Source organism: Melopsittacus undulatus, chromosome 7, assembly GCF_012275295.1.
Source record: "Melopsittacus undulatus isolate bMelUnd1 chromosome 7, bMelUnd1.mat.Z, whole genome shotgun sequence".
Classification (NCBI taxonomy): domain Eukaryota; kingdom Metazoa; phylum Chordata; class Aves; order Psittaciformes; family Psittaculidae; genus Melopsittacus; species Melopsittacus undulatus.
In genome coordinates, this window is record NC_047533.1 from 69,084,541 (window position 1) to 69,099,099 (window position 14,559).

At 36.8% G+C, this 14,559-nt stretch overlaps 2 protein-coding genes across 2 annotated transcripts in view; one reads left to right on the forward strand and one right to left on the reverse strand.

Moving 5' to 3' along the window:
* Positions 1-867: 867 nt before the first annotated feature.
* Positions 868-10,165, reverse strand: C7H4orf33 (chromosome 7 C4orf33 homolog). Its single transcript, XM_034064825.1, has 6 exons — positions 10,120-10,165; positions 6,549-6,738; positions 4,617-4,677; positions 4,367-4,418; positions 4,057-4,256; positions 868-2,743 (listed from the first exon to the last, which is right to left on the reverse strand). Exons 2-6 carry the CDS (start codon positions 6,733-6,735, stop codon positions 2,650-2,652), a joined length of 594 nt encoding a protein of 197 aa, XP_033920716.1. The 5' UTR covers positions 6,736-6,738; positions 10,120-10,165; the 3' UTR covers positions 868-2,649.
* The window catches only part of SCLT1 (sodium channel and clathrin linker 1), a 29,592-nt gene continuing 25,043 nt past the window's right edge, over positions 10,011-14,559 (forward strand). The window contains exons 1-6 of the mRNA XM_034064466.1: positions 10,011-10,170; positions 10,841-10,899; positions 11,600-11,652; positions 12,547-12,616; positions 13,661-13,716; positions 14,079-14,211. Coding sequence (XP_033920357.1) covers positions 10,011-10,170; positions 10,841-10,899; positions 11,600-11,652; positions 12,547-12,616; positions 13,661-13,716; positions 14,079-14,211 — 531 coding nt within the window. The remainder of the gene's footprint in view (positions 10,171-10,840; positions 10,900-11,599; positions 11,653-12,546; positions 12,617-13,660; positions 13,717-14,078; positions 14,212-14,559) is intronic.

Here is a 14,559-nt window from a genome sequence, read left to right on the forward strand (position 1 = left end):
TTCATCGATGAGCCATGAATTCACTACTATGTGCTGGAACGCTGCACTTCCATCTAACATGTGCCTCATGTAAAGACTGTCTCCTAAAGTAACCTTCTATTAAGGGATTCATTTAACTTAAAACTTCAGAAACAAGTCAGTGTAAAAATTCCAGCTCTGCACTCCATGAACCCATATGGAAACCTTTTGATGAAAGACAGAACTTACAGTTCAGACTGTTCAGACTTAGAAAGATACAAATGACTCCAACAAGTGGAGTAACATGTGCCCTGAATAAAATCTATATGATAATTCCCATTTTCAGAAGCATCCAACATTAAATTCTGTACTGCAGAGACAATTATTTTAAAATACATATTTAGGGAAAGTAATTTACTTCCCTCAAAGTTTATAATTTGCAGCCAAAGTCAAATCTGAAGTAGTCGGTTTGAAGTGGGAATGAATATGAGATCAAGGCTCTGAATAAATCATTTGATTTACTGTCCTTTACATACAAAACATTATTCATCATGTGAAAAATACCTTTGTGAAAAAAAAAAGGAGTAAACTCATTTTGACCCTTTGCATACATGTTTTTAACAAACTGTTGAAAACAAAAACTAAATGTTTGACAAGTTTTTTTGGTGGGTTTTTTTGCTTTTAACCAAAATTTTAAAAGCAGCTTTGAGATGTTGGTGTCTACAAGATGGCTTTAATCAATATTTTTGGTTAATTCAGTATTTCAGACTAATGGCAGCCTTTAGAAGATTGTATGTGGATGGAAGATAGAAAAGCTAAATAATTGTACATTACTTATAAATCTCAATAGATGGCACTCTATATCAAGAAATCTATAGTGTCTATTTAAGAAAAGCAAAAACAATTGGATGTATGAGTGCACTGACATGCCAAAGTCTGAATCCAAAAAAGCCCAACATCCTTAAATTTGAAAGTATACCTCTATAAAACTGAAAGTCCAAATAAGGAACCTAAAGGCAAACAAAAACTCTGAAGGAATATTCTCTCTCAGATATTAATCACACAGAGATGTTTTTCACAAAGGCAAGTGCATTCCCATCTTCTCAGACAAAATTTACAGGTAAATTTAGAGATGACACAAACATGACTATAGCTATTACTGTATACAAGCTCATAATAGAACAGAGAATCCTTTTAGTAATATTACTTGGAGAGTGCAGTCTTGTGCAGAATTTCACAGGTGTCTCGATATCTAAAGCTACACAGATTTTTAGAGCCATTTATGAGTCAACATTAAAAAAGTCACTCAGCCATACAGAAAGGACTAACAGCAACAGGCCAATGCTGCAGCATGGGAAATGGTTATTAGGCAAGTTTTCATGTCAAAGTACTGAAACAGGCTACACGGAGCACCTGAAGCTCCATTTTTTGGAGTTATTCAAAACTCAACAAGGCCCCGAGTGATCTCATCTAGCTTCAACAACAGCCCTGCTTTGAGTGGGATGTCAGACTGCAAGAACATCAGTCCCTTCTAGAAAGCTGTAGGATTTTAAATTGTTCAGAAGAAATTGCAACACAAGAGGATGAGACCTAACACTGCATCCTCAGGGGATAATTTCTGATAAATACTCCCTCAGGTATAACTGAGCTGCATTCTCAGAGTCCCAAAACAAACCTTCTCACAAAACTAGAGAACATGACCTTTCAGCCTGTGATGAAGACATTTCAACAAGATGTAGGTAAGTCCTCTTTCTAGTAGGGGACTGAGAATTTACAATTTGAGGTTGCCATCTAACAGTATTCACTACTGTTAAAAATATTCCTGCCTGCACATAGAAAATGTAAGCATTTAAAATTAGAGTATTTCTGACATCAGCTGGCATGCATACAAAATTCTGTGTCTGAGCTGAATCCTTAAGGTGATGTGACAAGGTCTTAGAACAAATGAGCTTTTGTAGGTACAACAAAAGGTTTTACTAACCATTATTTGTCCCAGAAACTTTTCCTGGAATATATAAAATATTTTGTAGATCTACTGTCCATACCTAAATATCACTAGAAATTCCACACTGAATTTGAAGGGGAGAAGTCTGATAGTAAACTAACACAGATTAAGTTCCCCTTCAATACCATGAAAGGAAAAACTTGTATAGGAAGGTGTAAGAGGATAGTGCAATGCCTCCACAGCACTTTGTAATGTAAGTACTGGGCCACAAATGCCATGATGGCAATATTCTTTTCTGTTTCCAGAAGAGGTATTTTTCTCCTGATTGCAATAAAAAAAAAATTAGACAAGTAAGACTCATTCAAAAGAATGACAAACAAACAAGAAAATACAGCAGAAATGGACTAACTCGAAGAAACTGAAGGATTCCAAGCCAGATATTGGCCTTCTCAGGCTGGAGCTCTCACAAAACCACAGCTGTAATTTTAGCACTTCTCCCCTTCATTGGTAGGTGCAGATTCACTACATATGAAAAACTCCAAACCTAGATGAACTGAAGGACAGCTGTTGCATAGTATGTACATTCAGATACTTTGCAGCTGATTTTAAGACTGATCGATGATTTTGATGTCAAGAAATGCCTTAGGAATCCGATATTTACAGACTCTGCTCAGAATGAAGTTGTTTCATCCATACAGCTTCATCCAACCTTAATGCTATAAAAATTTTTGCCATGATCCATTTAATTATTGAGATTTCCAAATATCTGATTCAGGCTGCTTCCAATCTTCTCCCATTAGTCCTTTCAAGTTCAAATCTTCAAAAAATTCCAGGCGATGACTGCAAAGAAAAGCAAAATAAAAAAGTTGTAATTCTTGTAGTATGTGTCTTAATCTGAAGCTCCTGACCATTTGAAAAGTTGTATCACAGGGATATTCTTCCCTTACAGAAAAAGGGGAAGATTGCATAGCAAAGCTAGTGAACATTTTTTCCTCTGAAAGTTTTATTTACTTTAAAGAATTAAGAATCAGTTCTTGCTAAGAAATTCTCCTTTAAGCTACCACACAGAAACAACAGAATGAAGACACTGAAGCCAACTGCTGATTGATACTTAATCAACTGACAAACAGTAGATAGAACATCTGACACTAAACTTTATAAATTTTAAAAGGTAAATGTAATTCTCTTATCCGGAAGAGATTTCTAAAAGTAAAGACAAACTAAGAGCAATGAAAATAGCAAGGAGCAACCTCTTCACATAATTGCATCTTCTATCAATGTCTGAAAAGTCAAGGGTTTCTTTGAAAGGGGTGCTATAGAAAGAATAGGAAAATATTACAGCCAGTTTACCACCGAAAAATAAACAGTATTTATTTCTTACGAAATACCAAAGAAAGGGAATTTATTAGCAACAGCTTAAAATTTTTAAACAGTTGCAAAAGCAAACTTTATCTTAAATAAAGACAAAAAGGGCAACTTATCTAAAATTTACCTTACCTGGCTGCCAATGTATGTTGAGTAGCAAGTTTGTGTAAGAACTGTAATACACTCACTAAAGCTAGTTCATTTATTCAAAATGCCCAGAAGTACCAGTTTTTATCAAACCATCTCAGCCTCACAGCTGAAGAAAATAAATAAGCCTAAAGCACAATTTAAAAATTAAGATATCCTAGTTTTTCTATTGATAGTGGATATCCTTTTATTATACTTTTCAGTTTAGTCTGTCTTTTCAAACTTTTCCCAATACGAAGCCATCTGTAGAGGTAAGGTTGTTTAGACCAGTAGGGAAGAAGCAAAGGAGGTCTCCTGGAAGTGTATCTGGTAAAATGAACATTAAATCACATTTCAGGAGGTGTGGAGGAAAAGAAAAAGCAGAACAAGCTCTCTATGATTTAACTGAGAAAGGTGATAAAACAGATGGCCACTGTGTTGAATGCATCATTTTCTGTGCATCTAAGGGATGATAATATAGAAATCAAGCACTAATTACAGCTATCTGCCACAGTGCTTTATAGAAAGCACAGTGCCAATGGATCCATGGCTAAGCAGTATAATTAAAATAATAGCAGCACTCAAAGAAAGCCAGATTAGCTTTCTTTAAGTATTCCAGAAATAGTGTAAATATATTACAGAAAAGCTAACTTTATGCTTACAAATCTGGTTTCTGTCCTTCCTGTAGTTCATGTTGAGGTACCGGATAAAGCGCTTCGTATTTCCTTTCTTCTCCTGAGCCATGAATTGCAAATGCGTTGAACTTGTTAATGCATGGTGGAAAATAGTTCCAAGGAAGGTGAACTTTACCCTCCCATTTGGTTTTCATTCTGGTCACCTCAAACTTTAAAGAAACTTCTTCCTGTTAAAGACAGGAAAAATAAACAGAGGTAATGCCATTTTCTAATCGGTCAACAGGTACCTAAAAGTAACTCCGTTTTCTGGACATTGTGAATGTACTTGATCACTTACTTTCCATACTCTTCTTCTGCCAGAAAGCAGCAACAACAAGTGCTGTCCATGGCTGTCAAAAAAATCAGAGCACTGTTTTCTTCAAATTATGCCAGTTGCAGTTATTAGTGCACTGTTCTGCCACAGATACATACACTCCCCATATTGGAACAATTTGCTCATACAATAAATAATTTCCTCATACACATACCTTACAAGCATTAGAACTCAAAATACAAAAAACGTGTAACTTTCAGAGTGCTGTACTTACGGACAAAGTTCAACTTCTAAATATTGTTCAGTTCTGTCATTCAGGAAAAATGCTTCTACAACTAAAAAAAAAAAGAAAAAAAAACACCAAAACACTGTCAGTATTTTATATTATATATTTTATATATAAAAATATTATTATATATATAAAAATATAAATTTATATACATTGATATATAAAATATTATATATTTTATATAATATATATTATATCAATTATTTTGCAATATGCTGAGACTTTCATTATCTCCCTAAAACAATTCTAGTTTCATGATTTTTGGCCTATGCCATGCCAGACCTTGACTAGCTGTTTACATGCTACTGACAGCTTCTTAACTATTTGAAATGCCAAGCCATAACTGTAACTTCAAGAGCTTTTATTTCTAATACTTATCATCATAAAGTGCTTTAAAAAGCACTGTAGTAATCTATTTACTTTACTACTTTCAACTTTCAAAACACTCATCTCAATGTTGCAGAAAAATATGGCCTACTAACTAATGTTAGCTCTCTATAAAATAAGAAAAGCATCACCACACAGCTATTTCATTCAGTATGCTTGCTGTGAACAAAGCTGACCAAGATAAACTGATCCTAATCAATCATATGGCAGGCATTCCAGGAAGGGTACTGAAGTGTGGAAGTCTTGTGTTTGCTGGTAGCCTGAGGATAAAAGAAAAAACAACAAAGGTATACTCATAGCAGACCACACACCTCATAAATAAGCCTGCTAAATCTCAGAAATAGTTAAGAAAGCACTGAGACAAGTGATTACTGTTCCAGGAGTACTGGAAAGCCATGTTGAACCACCTTTCAGGAACACCAAGTAGAATTATAATGGTGCTTCTCAACAGCAATGACATTATTAGAAAGCTTCAGTTAGAACTCTGATTATTTTGTTTTTACATAATCCTACTTAATATAATCATATCAGAGAGGTGCTAACACTCTTTTAGTAGGGATTTAATGAGAATAGTTCAATAATTAGGAAGCAGAGAACAGCTAGAAACAAATTTTTGCATTATTCAAAGCAGGTGAAAGTGACAGTATTGACAGGAAGCAACAAGGAAAACAGCATTACTATAAGAATATTCCCCATTCCATTTGGGAACAGTCTTGAATCATATTTTATAAGCTGCTATCTATTTGTTTCACACTCTCCCAGTCCTCAAATAAGACTGGAGAAAACCAATTAGATATAGATTCTCTACTTCTTAAAGCAAGAGCAGAACCCATCTTTAGGATTTCACTTCTACTTACCAATTATAAATGCATTTACATACACTCCACAAAATTATTGTGATATTCAAATATGTTAAGCCCCTGTTATGCCACAAATTGTATCAGTAACTCAGAAACTAACTTTGCCTACACTAGGCATTTGACTAAGCACTCTTGCTTGACTAGGGAGAATCAGCTTCACCATTCTTGAAATCAGTCCATCTTATTGGACTCCATTTCTTCCCAGCCACTGAGTGACATAACATGTTTGCTTCTTTTCCCAGTCATTTGTATTGTTGCACTACTATAAAACAACCACTCACCAGATGGTCAGCAGTGCTAGTGATGAAAATTATTTCATTGCCTAAAAAAAGAGCATTGCTATTTATACAGTTTGGGGTAGTTTACAGCTGAAAATATCATGAGGCTTGTAGTTACTTAAGGAGCTGCTTAAGGATAAGGCAGTGATTGCAACTAAACACTTTCCTGGACTGCTCTGGATACAACAGCATAGTAAGTTTCTACTTTACATTTCAATACAAGCAGTACTGTGACCAAGGAAACTGAACTAGATGTCATACACTCACCACCATTAGATCAGTTAAAAAAAGATAATCATCACAGACTCTTAAATAAAGACCATCCATATTAACTACAGAGGAATATCACTGTCTACACAAATCAGATACAACTGCAGAACAGTTACACTTACCCTCATAGTCCCACAGTCTACTAAAAGGTTTCCCTGGCTCTCCAAGTGGTGCTGGAGGGTCATTAAATAAGGGAGCACTAACTTCCATTAGCAGTCCCACATTGTCTGACTTCAGCCAAATTGTTGCTGGCTCATGGCTCACAGGTAAACCATCCCATGTGTGTTTAATTGTAAATTCCATCTTCATACACTACATAAATGAGAAAGGAAGGTTCTGTCAATGATCATCTTTGATTCCATTTCAGCACCAACTGCACTGTTTGCTTGGCCAGGGAAAAAGGCACACTTTTGTACAAAGCCAATCACCAAATCATGTTTTTTAGATATTAAAAGAACTAAAATAGTTTAACTTTTCAAAGCAACTAAATAAGCACTTACATGAATGCTTTTCATAGGTTTTTATACTTGTATGGTAACAAATCACCCCAACTCTTACCAAAAGTAATTATTTCAAGTATGTACCTAAATGAACACCTTCCAAAGCCATAAATAGTATCTATCAAGAAAACACAGACTCCACTACAGGACCTTAGATGATTTGGTATCATGAGAAAGACTGAGAAAGGTCTTTCATGAATGAGATACGAGAAAATGAAAGAGTTAGCTAAAGGCTGCATTTAAATAAATTGAAAACTAATTAAATTCTTATATCAGCATTCTAACTTCGTAAGCCAGACAAGCATAAGATGTGCTTTACGCAAGAGACCTGGAACAGCCCTAGAAACTATGAAAGACTTTACCATCATTAATGTTTGCTCCAACTCAAGTGGCAGGTGAATTTCTGGAAGCTAGACTGCACAAGCTGAGAGAAAACAGTAATTGTACAAAGCATGGGAAGACACCTTACAGCATCCTAACAGCATTCTTAAGCCAGCAGAAAAGGGCTCACAGTCCAGTATTAATACTAACTCAAACAGGCAAAGCTAAATCACCACAGTTTAAAACAAAAAGAGATAATTATTTAGGTATTCCAAGCAAGTACAGTGACAGCTCTTCTGCAATAATTACAATGTATACCACCAAATAAAAGAGCAATATGTTAAAAAACAAGTCCCTTTCACAACACAAACAGCTGCTGAAACATACTCAATGGGCTACTTAGCCTTAAAATGATTTAGAAAATATTAGTCCACAGAAAATGTAGGCAAGAGCTGTGTTTTTAATCTACAGACACTGAGCAGCATAAGCATGAACTCTCCACAGATGGTAAGGCCTTTCCTAGTGTTTTCTGAATGAACAGAATTCCTGCAAATTGAATACATGTGCCTTGTGCACTTAACATGAAAAGAAACAAAACACGATTTTATAAGGAGGATTACTTACTGAAAAGAATAAAGTTTAAGACAAGATGCATGCATGTAAACAAATTAATGAAGTGTTATGAACCCATTTTATACTACATTAGGAAATTAACATGCACTTAGAGGTGAACATTCCATTCTATCATTCAGTTTCAATTTGTGCTAATACATTTAACTATTTGTTTTCACTGGTCAAGGCAAATGTCTGAAACACCTATTTGAAAGAACTACCAGATTTTAGTAGCTTTCTAATAAAAGTAGACTGGAAAGATTTTAAAATACAGTGTCTGGGGTTCAGCAGTAGCAGCCATTTTTCTCCTTTTTAGTAGCTGGTGCAATACTGTGTTTTTGACTTTCAGCTTGGGAACAGTGCTGATAACACTGATGGTTTTAGTTGCTGCTCAGTAGTGTTTACCCTGACCAAGGACTTCCTGAGTCTCATGTTCTGACAGGGAGGAGGGGAAGCCAAGAGGAAGCAGAAACAGGACACTTGACCCAAACTAGCCAAAGAGGTATTCCATAACACAGCACGTCATGCCCAGTACATAAACTGGGGGCAGTTACCCAGAAGCGTTAGAGCACTGCTTGGGTCAGGCTGGGTATTGGTCGGCAGGTGGTGAGTGGTTGTATTCTCTTCCCTTGTTATTTCCCTTATCATTATTATTATTATTGGTGGTAGCAGTGGTGTTTTTTCATTATACCTTAGTTACTGGACTGTTCTTATCTCAACTAATGGGAGTTACATTCTTTCAATTCTCCTCCCCATCCCTCCAGGAGCCAGGGGGGAGAAAAGGTGAGGAGAGTGAGCAAGCAGCTATGTGGTTCTGAGTTACTGGCTGGGTTTAAATCACGAGAATTACATGACTAGCTATTGCAGTTCCTTCCTGAAGTAAGCAATGTGAAGCTTGCCTTTGGGCATAAAATTCAGCAGATTGTCTCTGGAAAAGTCATGACATAGCAAGTGGAAAAGGAAAAGGAAAAGGAAAAGGAAAAGGAAAAGGAAAAGGAAAAGGAAAAGGAAAAGGAAAAGGAAAAGGAAAAGGAAAAGGAAAAGGAAAAGGAAAAGGAAAAGGAAAAGGAAAAGGAAAAGGAAAAGGAAAAGGAAAAGGAAAAGGAAAAGGAAAAGGAAAAGGAAAAGGAAAAGGAAAAGGAAAAGGAAAAGGAAAAGGAAAAGGAAAAGGAAAAGGAAAAGGAAAAGGAAAAGGAAAAGGAAAAGGAAAAGGAAAAGGAAAAGGAAAAGGAAAAGGAAAAGGAAAAGGAAAAGGAAAAGGAAAAGGAAAAGGAAAAATACAACTTGCTGAACTATTTTAGACACTGCGGTAACTGCAGTGCCTAAAACAAAGACAAGACACAAGATGCATCACAAATGCACATCCCTATTTGCACCTATATGATAGATGACATTTAAGGTTAAAAAAAAAACAAACAAAAACCTAACTCCTGCAGGAATAATTCAGTGTATACCTAAATGAACATATTGAAGATATAGTCTGCTGCTGTAAATTTACTTTTGAATAGAAGAGCATGGAATTTAAAACAATCAAAAATCAAACAGATCTGGTCGGAAACTGCAAAACATTCATTAGCATCTCTTGCTCAATTTACAGGACAGAAGATACAAAATTCTCCACGTTAATAACCTTTGGTGCGACTTTTAAGTTTATTACATTGCACAGATTTAGCTAAGCCGGTTACTAGCATACTTTTAAATGATGATAAAACCAGCAACACATAGAAATAGTGTAAAAGCAAATTAAAACAAGAAGAGGTAACGCTCCCTTACCTTTTAACATCACACCTCTACCAGCTGCTAATACGCTGTAAAGATGCAAACGCTCAACAGTTCTACAGCAAGTACTTTCTCAGTCACTTTGCAGTCGTATTGAATGGCCTCAAGCTACATAGTGCCGAGCACACCTAGCTAGTATGCTCAGACCCCAGCAGCAAGGAGAAACTGGTGCTGCTCGCCGCTGCCACCACTTCACATCTCTCCCTACCGAACGGATTTACGCCTTCCATTCCAGATCCCACCCGCGCTGGCAAGAAGGAAAAGGACAAGCAGGAATTACCCTAGTGTTTTTCCTAATTGCTCCAAGAGAACAGGGGGGAAAGTCGAAAACCCAATAGAGACAGTAGCTTTTAGCGTATTTAAAACACAGGCATGAGCTCCCAGAGAGCTTCAAGGTGTCTCCGGTCGCGGAGCGCCCTTCTCCGACGCCAGGTCCCTCAGATGTGTGAAGCAAAGCACTGCTACACCCGCAAGCACCCACCTCAGCCGCTACACCCTGCCGGCTGCCGCCACAACGCTCCAGCGCGCATGCGTGGGTGCGTGCGCATACGGACCCTCGGCCCACCCCTCCCTGCCGGCACTGAGTGCTGGCAGTTGCTGGGGCAGCATCGGAGAGAGGTTGTGGAGAGGGCTCGGTATTTATGCGATTTGTGAATGCGGGGTGAGGTGGGGTTAATGGCTGCTGAGGCAGGTGTGGGCCATTAGTGTTTGTTGGTGCACACAGAGTCCTTTTCCTGTCAGGCGGCGGTGGTGATATTGGCGCTGTTGCCCCTTCGGACTGAGGGGAAAGTGTGTGGAGGCTCTCCTAGCTGCAGCTGTGGCTTTAACGAGAGAAGTGGCAACTGGTGGGTAAGGGAAGTGTATCTTCTTAATGGTTCTCGTCTTCTTTATCCGCCAGTGAGCTGAACGGCTGAAATAAATGGTGTTTCTCCGGGTTTTTTGGAGCAGGCTTTTTTCGAGCTGACTGAGCGACGGTGAAGTTTCCCACAGGAAACGTGGCTACTGAGCTCAACAGGGGGGGGAGTCAGGTGAGATCTCTGCCAGCGGTCAGCATCTCGGGGTGCCCTCTTGCTCCTGACACTTGGCGTGTCGGGACACGTTGTGTGCCTTCAAAGCACTACCTGTTAAGCATTTTTGACTGACAGTGAGATCTATGTAGATAATGCCCCATATTTCTTATTCTCAAACTTGATATCTTTCAGATCAAAGGCTAAGTATCCTACATGAAATAGACGAGATTTTGGGAGTTACTTCTGACCAGGTATGTGAACTTGTGGAAGGAATTAGTAAGATTTTTTTTTCATAATGAAGTTTTGCAACAGACATCTTTCTGTACATTGACCACAGCCTGCTTCAGAGTGGTTTGGCCTTGCATTGAGTCCATCCTACAACTCTAGAGTTGCTTGTTTTTCCAAGCATAAATAGAACAAAACTATTATAACAGTGAAATTGTGGTGTATTTAGTGCATTTTCAAAAGTTTGCTATATGCAGGGGAACATATCCTTGAGAGAACACATGATTTCTCCTTTAGTAGACACTCACAGACTTAATGTTTTTTTTCTAAGAGATTGGTCTCTTGTTAAGAGAGCTTTTTGTGCTGGGTACAGTCAACCTGTCTGAAGGTCTGAACAGAAGCTAGCATATCAGCCTTTGCTGATGCGGAGGTGCATGAAAATGAACACTTACACAAACCTCTGATCATTCTTTGAAGAGTGAGATGATTCCCCCTCAGATCCAGTTATGTTTTATATCAGAGCATCTCCAGGAAAAAAAGAAAAAGTTGATTTTTTTTTTCAAATTGGGCTACCTAAGTATTTTTGAGCATAAACCTGCAAGTGATCATATGGGATACTGTGTATTATTACAGTACAGACAAAACAACAGCTTTGGGTTCCATATAAAAATTTAAAACTACGTGCCGTCATGTGCAACTGCTAACATGTAAAATATACCATTACAGGAAAGTGCCCTTGATGGTGGTGTCACGTCAGGATCCAGGATGATGGACCAAAGGTAACTGATTGCAAGTGATAACTGGGAATACTACGAAGTACTTAAAGAAATCATCATGTGCTTTTAAAAGTTTAACCAGGTGAACCTGGTTTTATGTGAATATATTCACAGCTCTGAACTTGTCTGTAGATCTGTAAAAGTGTTCCTGTGGTAGTTGTTTTTAGATACTGTTCTGTTCATTCAGTGAACTAAATGTACAACTTTTCTTCTGCAATCTGTAAAATAAAGGATGAGATATGAATGGAGGAATTCTCTAGTCTAAATTTTAAGATAATAAGTAGAAGTGCAGCTAGGATTGTGCTGATCTAGGTAACACAGGTAGCTGCTGTCTGTTGAGGTCAGGTGGTTGTTTTTAAAAGTGCTTATTTGACAGTCTTCAACTAAGCGTTGCCTATTAGTAAATTGTTTAATAATTATTGTCATTCATGTTATAAAAATAACCTATCATTTCTTGTTATATTTTAAGGTATTATCCCTTTAAACTAATACAGAATTTTCAGGTAATTACTCCCAATTAAAAAATGTCAAGAAGGAAAAAAGATATTTGTGGAACTACCTTATTTTACATTGTCTTGTAGGCTGCTTTACTGTTGTATATGAAAGCAGGAGCAGTCTACTTTTCCATCATTTGGGATTCTATGTATGAAATACTGATGCTCTCTTACTGCTCATTTATAATGTCACATGTTCTAAGTTCTGTTACAGAGAAAATATGCTGTTGATGATCACATTTTAAAAATAGTAATTATATTTGTTCATTTGATTCTGGTGAATGTCAAGTTTAGATATAAAGAAAAGTAACCGTTCTTTAGATTAAGAATTCCTTAAAGCTCATTAATTATCAGAGCAATGTTTCAGCATTTACAAAACTTAGCATGTTTTTCAATTTTTTAGCTTGTCAGCTCTAATGAAGGAGTATTATGAACAAGTGGAAGAAATAAGAAAACAGCAGCAGCATTATTTGGTATGGATGTTCCTAACATTTCAGACTGTAAATTCTTAGTATTTTATAGTGTTGATGTCTATGCTATTAGTTCTTGTCAGTAAAGGAAAGTCTGCCTTCACCACACTTCACAAACTTGCTGGACTACAGTCTGCTTAAAATGGACGAATGGAGAGCTTTCAATTAAAAGGTTGTGAGATTGTCCAAATTGCACAGATTACTGTTTGGAGAAGGTTTGTAAAATAGAACATACATGGTTTATATCTCTAGATGTTCTGATGTGGTTGCAGGTATTTTCCCAGGTGACACTCAGGTGAGGCAGCTGTTTCTCTCTTACCTCACAGGTCTGATTTTGGCCGTGCAGTCCAGCTCAGTCCTGCAAATGTAGATGCACCCAGCCTTCTTCATTCTTAATAATTCTTTAGATTCTAATAATTCTTTAAATGTTAATTATCATGGAGATTGTGGTGAAGGGGGACTGTCCACCTTTCAGCAACAGAAAAAAACTTTTTAATGCTTCATTTGATCACTGAAAAGCAAAGTAATGATATATTTAATATTTAAAACATGTGGCAACCAGAAAGCAATTTTTACTTGTGATCTAGACTGTTCTGATTTAATGCACTTAATTTGTTAAATTTGTCTATCATAAGGATTATGCAAACACAGTCATGAAGCTTGGCTGATTTCAGAAGGCAATAGAAGCACTATGGTTTTGTTGCACTAGTTAACAAAACGGTCCATTTGACACGTGTAACTGAAGTTTGTCCTCAGTTAATTTTTAAACTGTTTTCTCAAATACTTACTGCATGAAAGATGAGAGTTATCCACTGTATCTCTAAAAGAGCTTGAGTTAATAAAGAATCAATCTGTAAGAGCCATAAGAACTCCTAAAGGTTAGTTTAATGCTCATAATCCTTCTGAATGCTTTAGATATAACAAGACCTGGAATATACAGGACTTAGCAGCTCTTAAATTTAAGTAGCATCGTGTGACTTTCCTTAAGGAATTAACGAAGTTTGTGTCACCTGAATGAGTGCTTACTCTTGCATGTTTTTATGTTAGGTACAAATGAGAGGGATGAGACAAAATCTTGAAAAAGTCACTCGGGAAAATGAAAGGTAAATAACTGCACTTTTGCTTTTCTTGGTTTCTAAACCTTGAAAAGCTTTTTCTCTAGGACCTTGATGTCTTTTGAACCTACCTAAGAGTTGAAGATTTCATACAGGCTCAATGGCTCAATGCTAGTGCCTTTAAGTGTTTACTGTAGATTACAGCACCATGTTTAGGAAATTTAACTATGTATCTAAAAGAACTAGATGGCAAACTATTTAAAACTGTCCATTATATTTGTAGAATATAAAAATAGATTTAAATATGACTTAGAAGTAAACAGTATGTACAGATTGAAGGTATAGTGTACTTAAGTTGTTAAAAAAATTCTTGTTAAAGAAATACTTTGCTGAACTTATTTGAATTTCAGGCTGCATGCAGAGTTGAAAGAGGCTATTGAGAAGCAACTGGACACCTTTCCTTTCGATTCTCTAGGAACTAATGTTATTGCAGATGAATATACAGTGAAAAACCTTCAAGAGCAACTAGAACTGGAAACTCAAGTGTGTGAGATAAAACAGTACAAATGTTTTACTTCTCTTGTGCCTTGGCAGAATAGAGGAAGCTGATTTATTTATTGTGTCAGATTTAAGTTGTTCAGAGTTCCTTGACACTCTTTTGAGGCGTTCCGATGTTCTGTAGCTAAATAAACAAGTGTTTGTACTTTCAGCTGAAAGACCTGAAGGAACCTCTTTCCTAGATTAATATAAGGTTTTTTAGAGTTAATTTGTGTCCGTGTTTTTTCATAGTTGACTTCACCTGGAAGTCAACCAGACCAGGAAATTAAAGAAATACTTTGTTCAATTAAAATTTTTGTAGTAGAGTAAAAATGGAGGTTAAGACCTCTCTTT

Coding starts and splice junctions, on each gene's coding strand:
- C7H4orf33 (XM_034064825.1), bottom strand. CDS start 6,735: ATGAAGATGGAATTTACAATTAAACACACATGGGATGGTTTACCTGTG. Junction 4,678..6,548: donor TAGACTGTGGGACTATGAGG/GTAAGTGTAACT, acceptor TTTTTTTTTTAG/TTGTAGAAGCATTTTTCCTG. Junction 4,257..4,366: donor GCAGAAGAAGAGTATGGAAA/GTAAGTGATCAA, acceptor TGTCTTTAACAG/GAAGAAGTTTCTTTAAAGTT.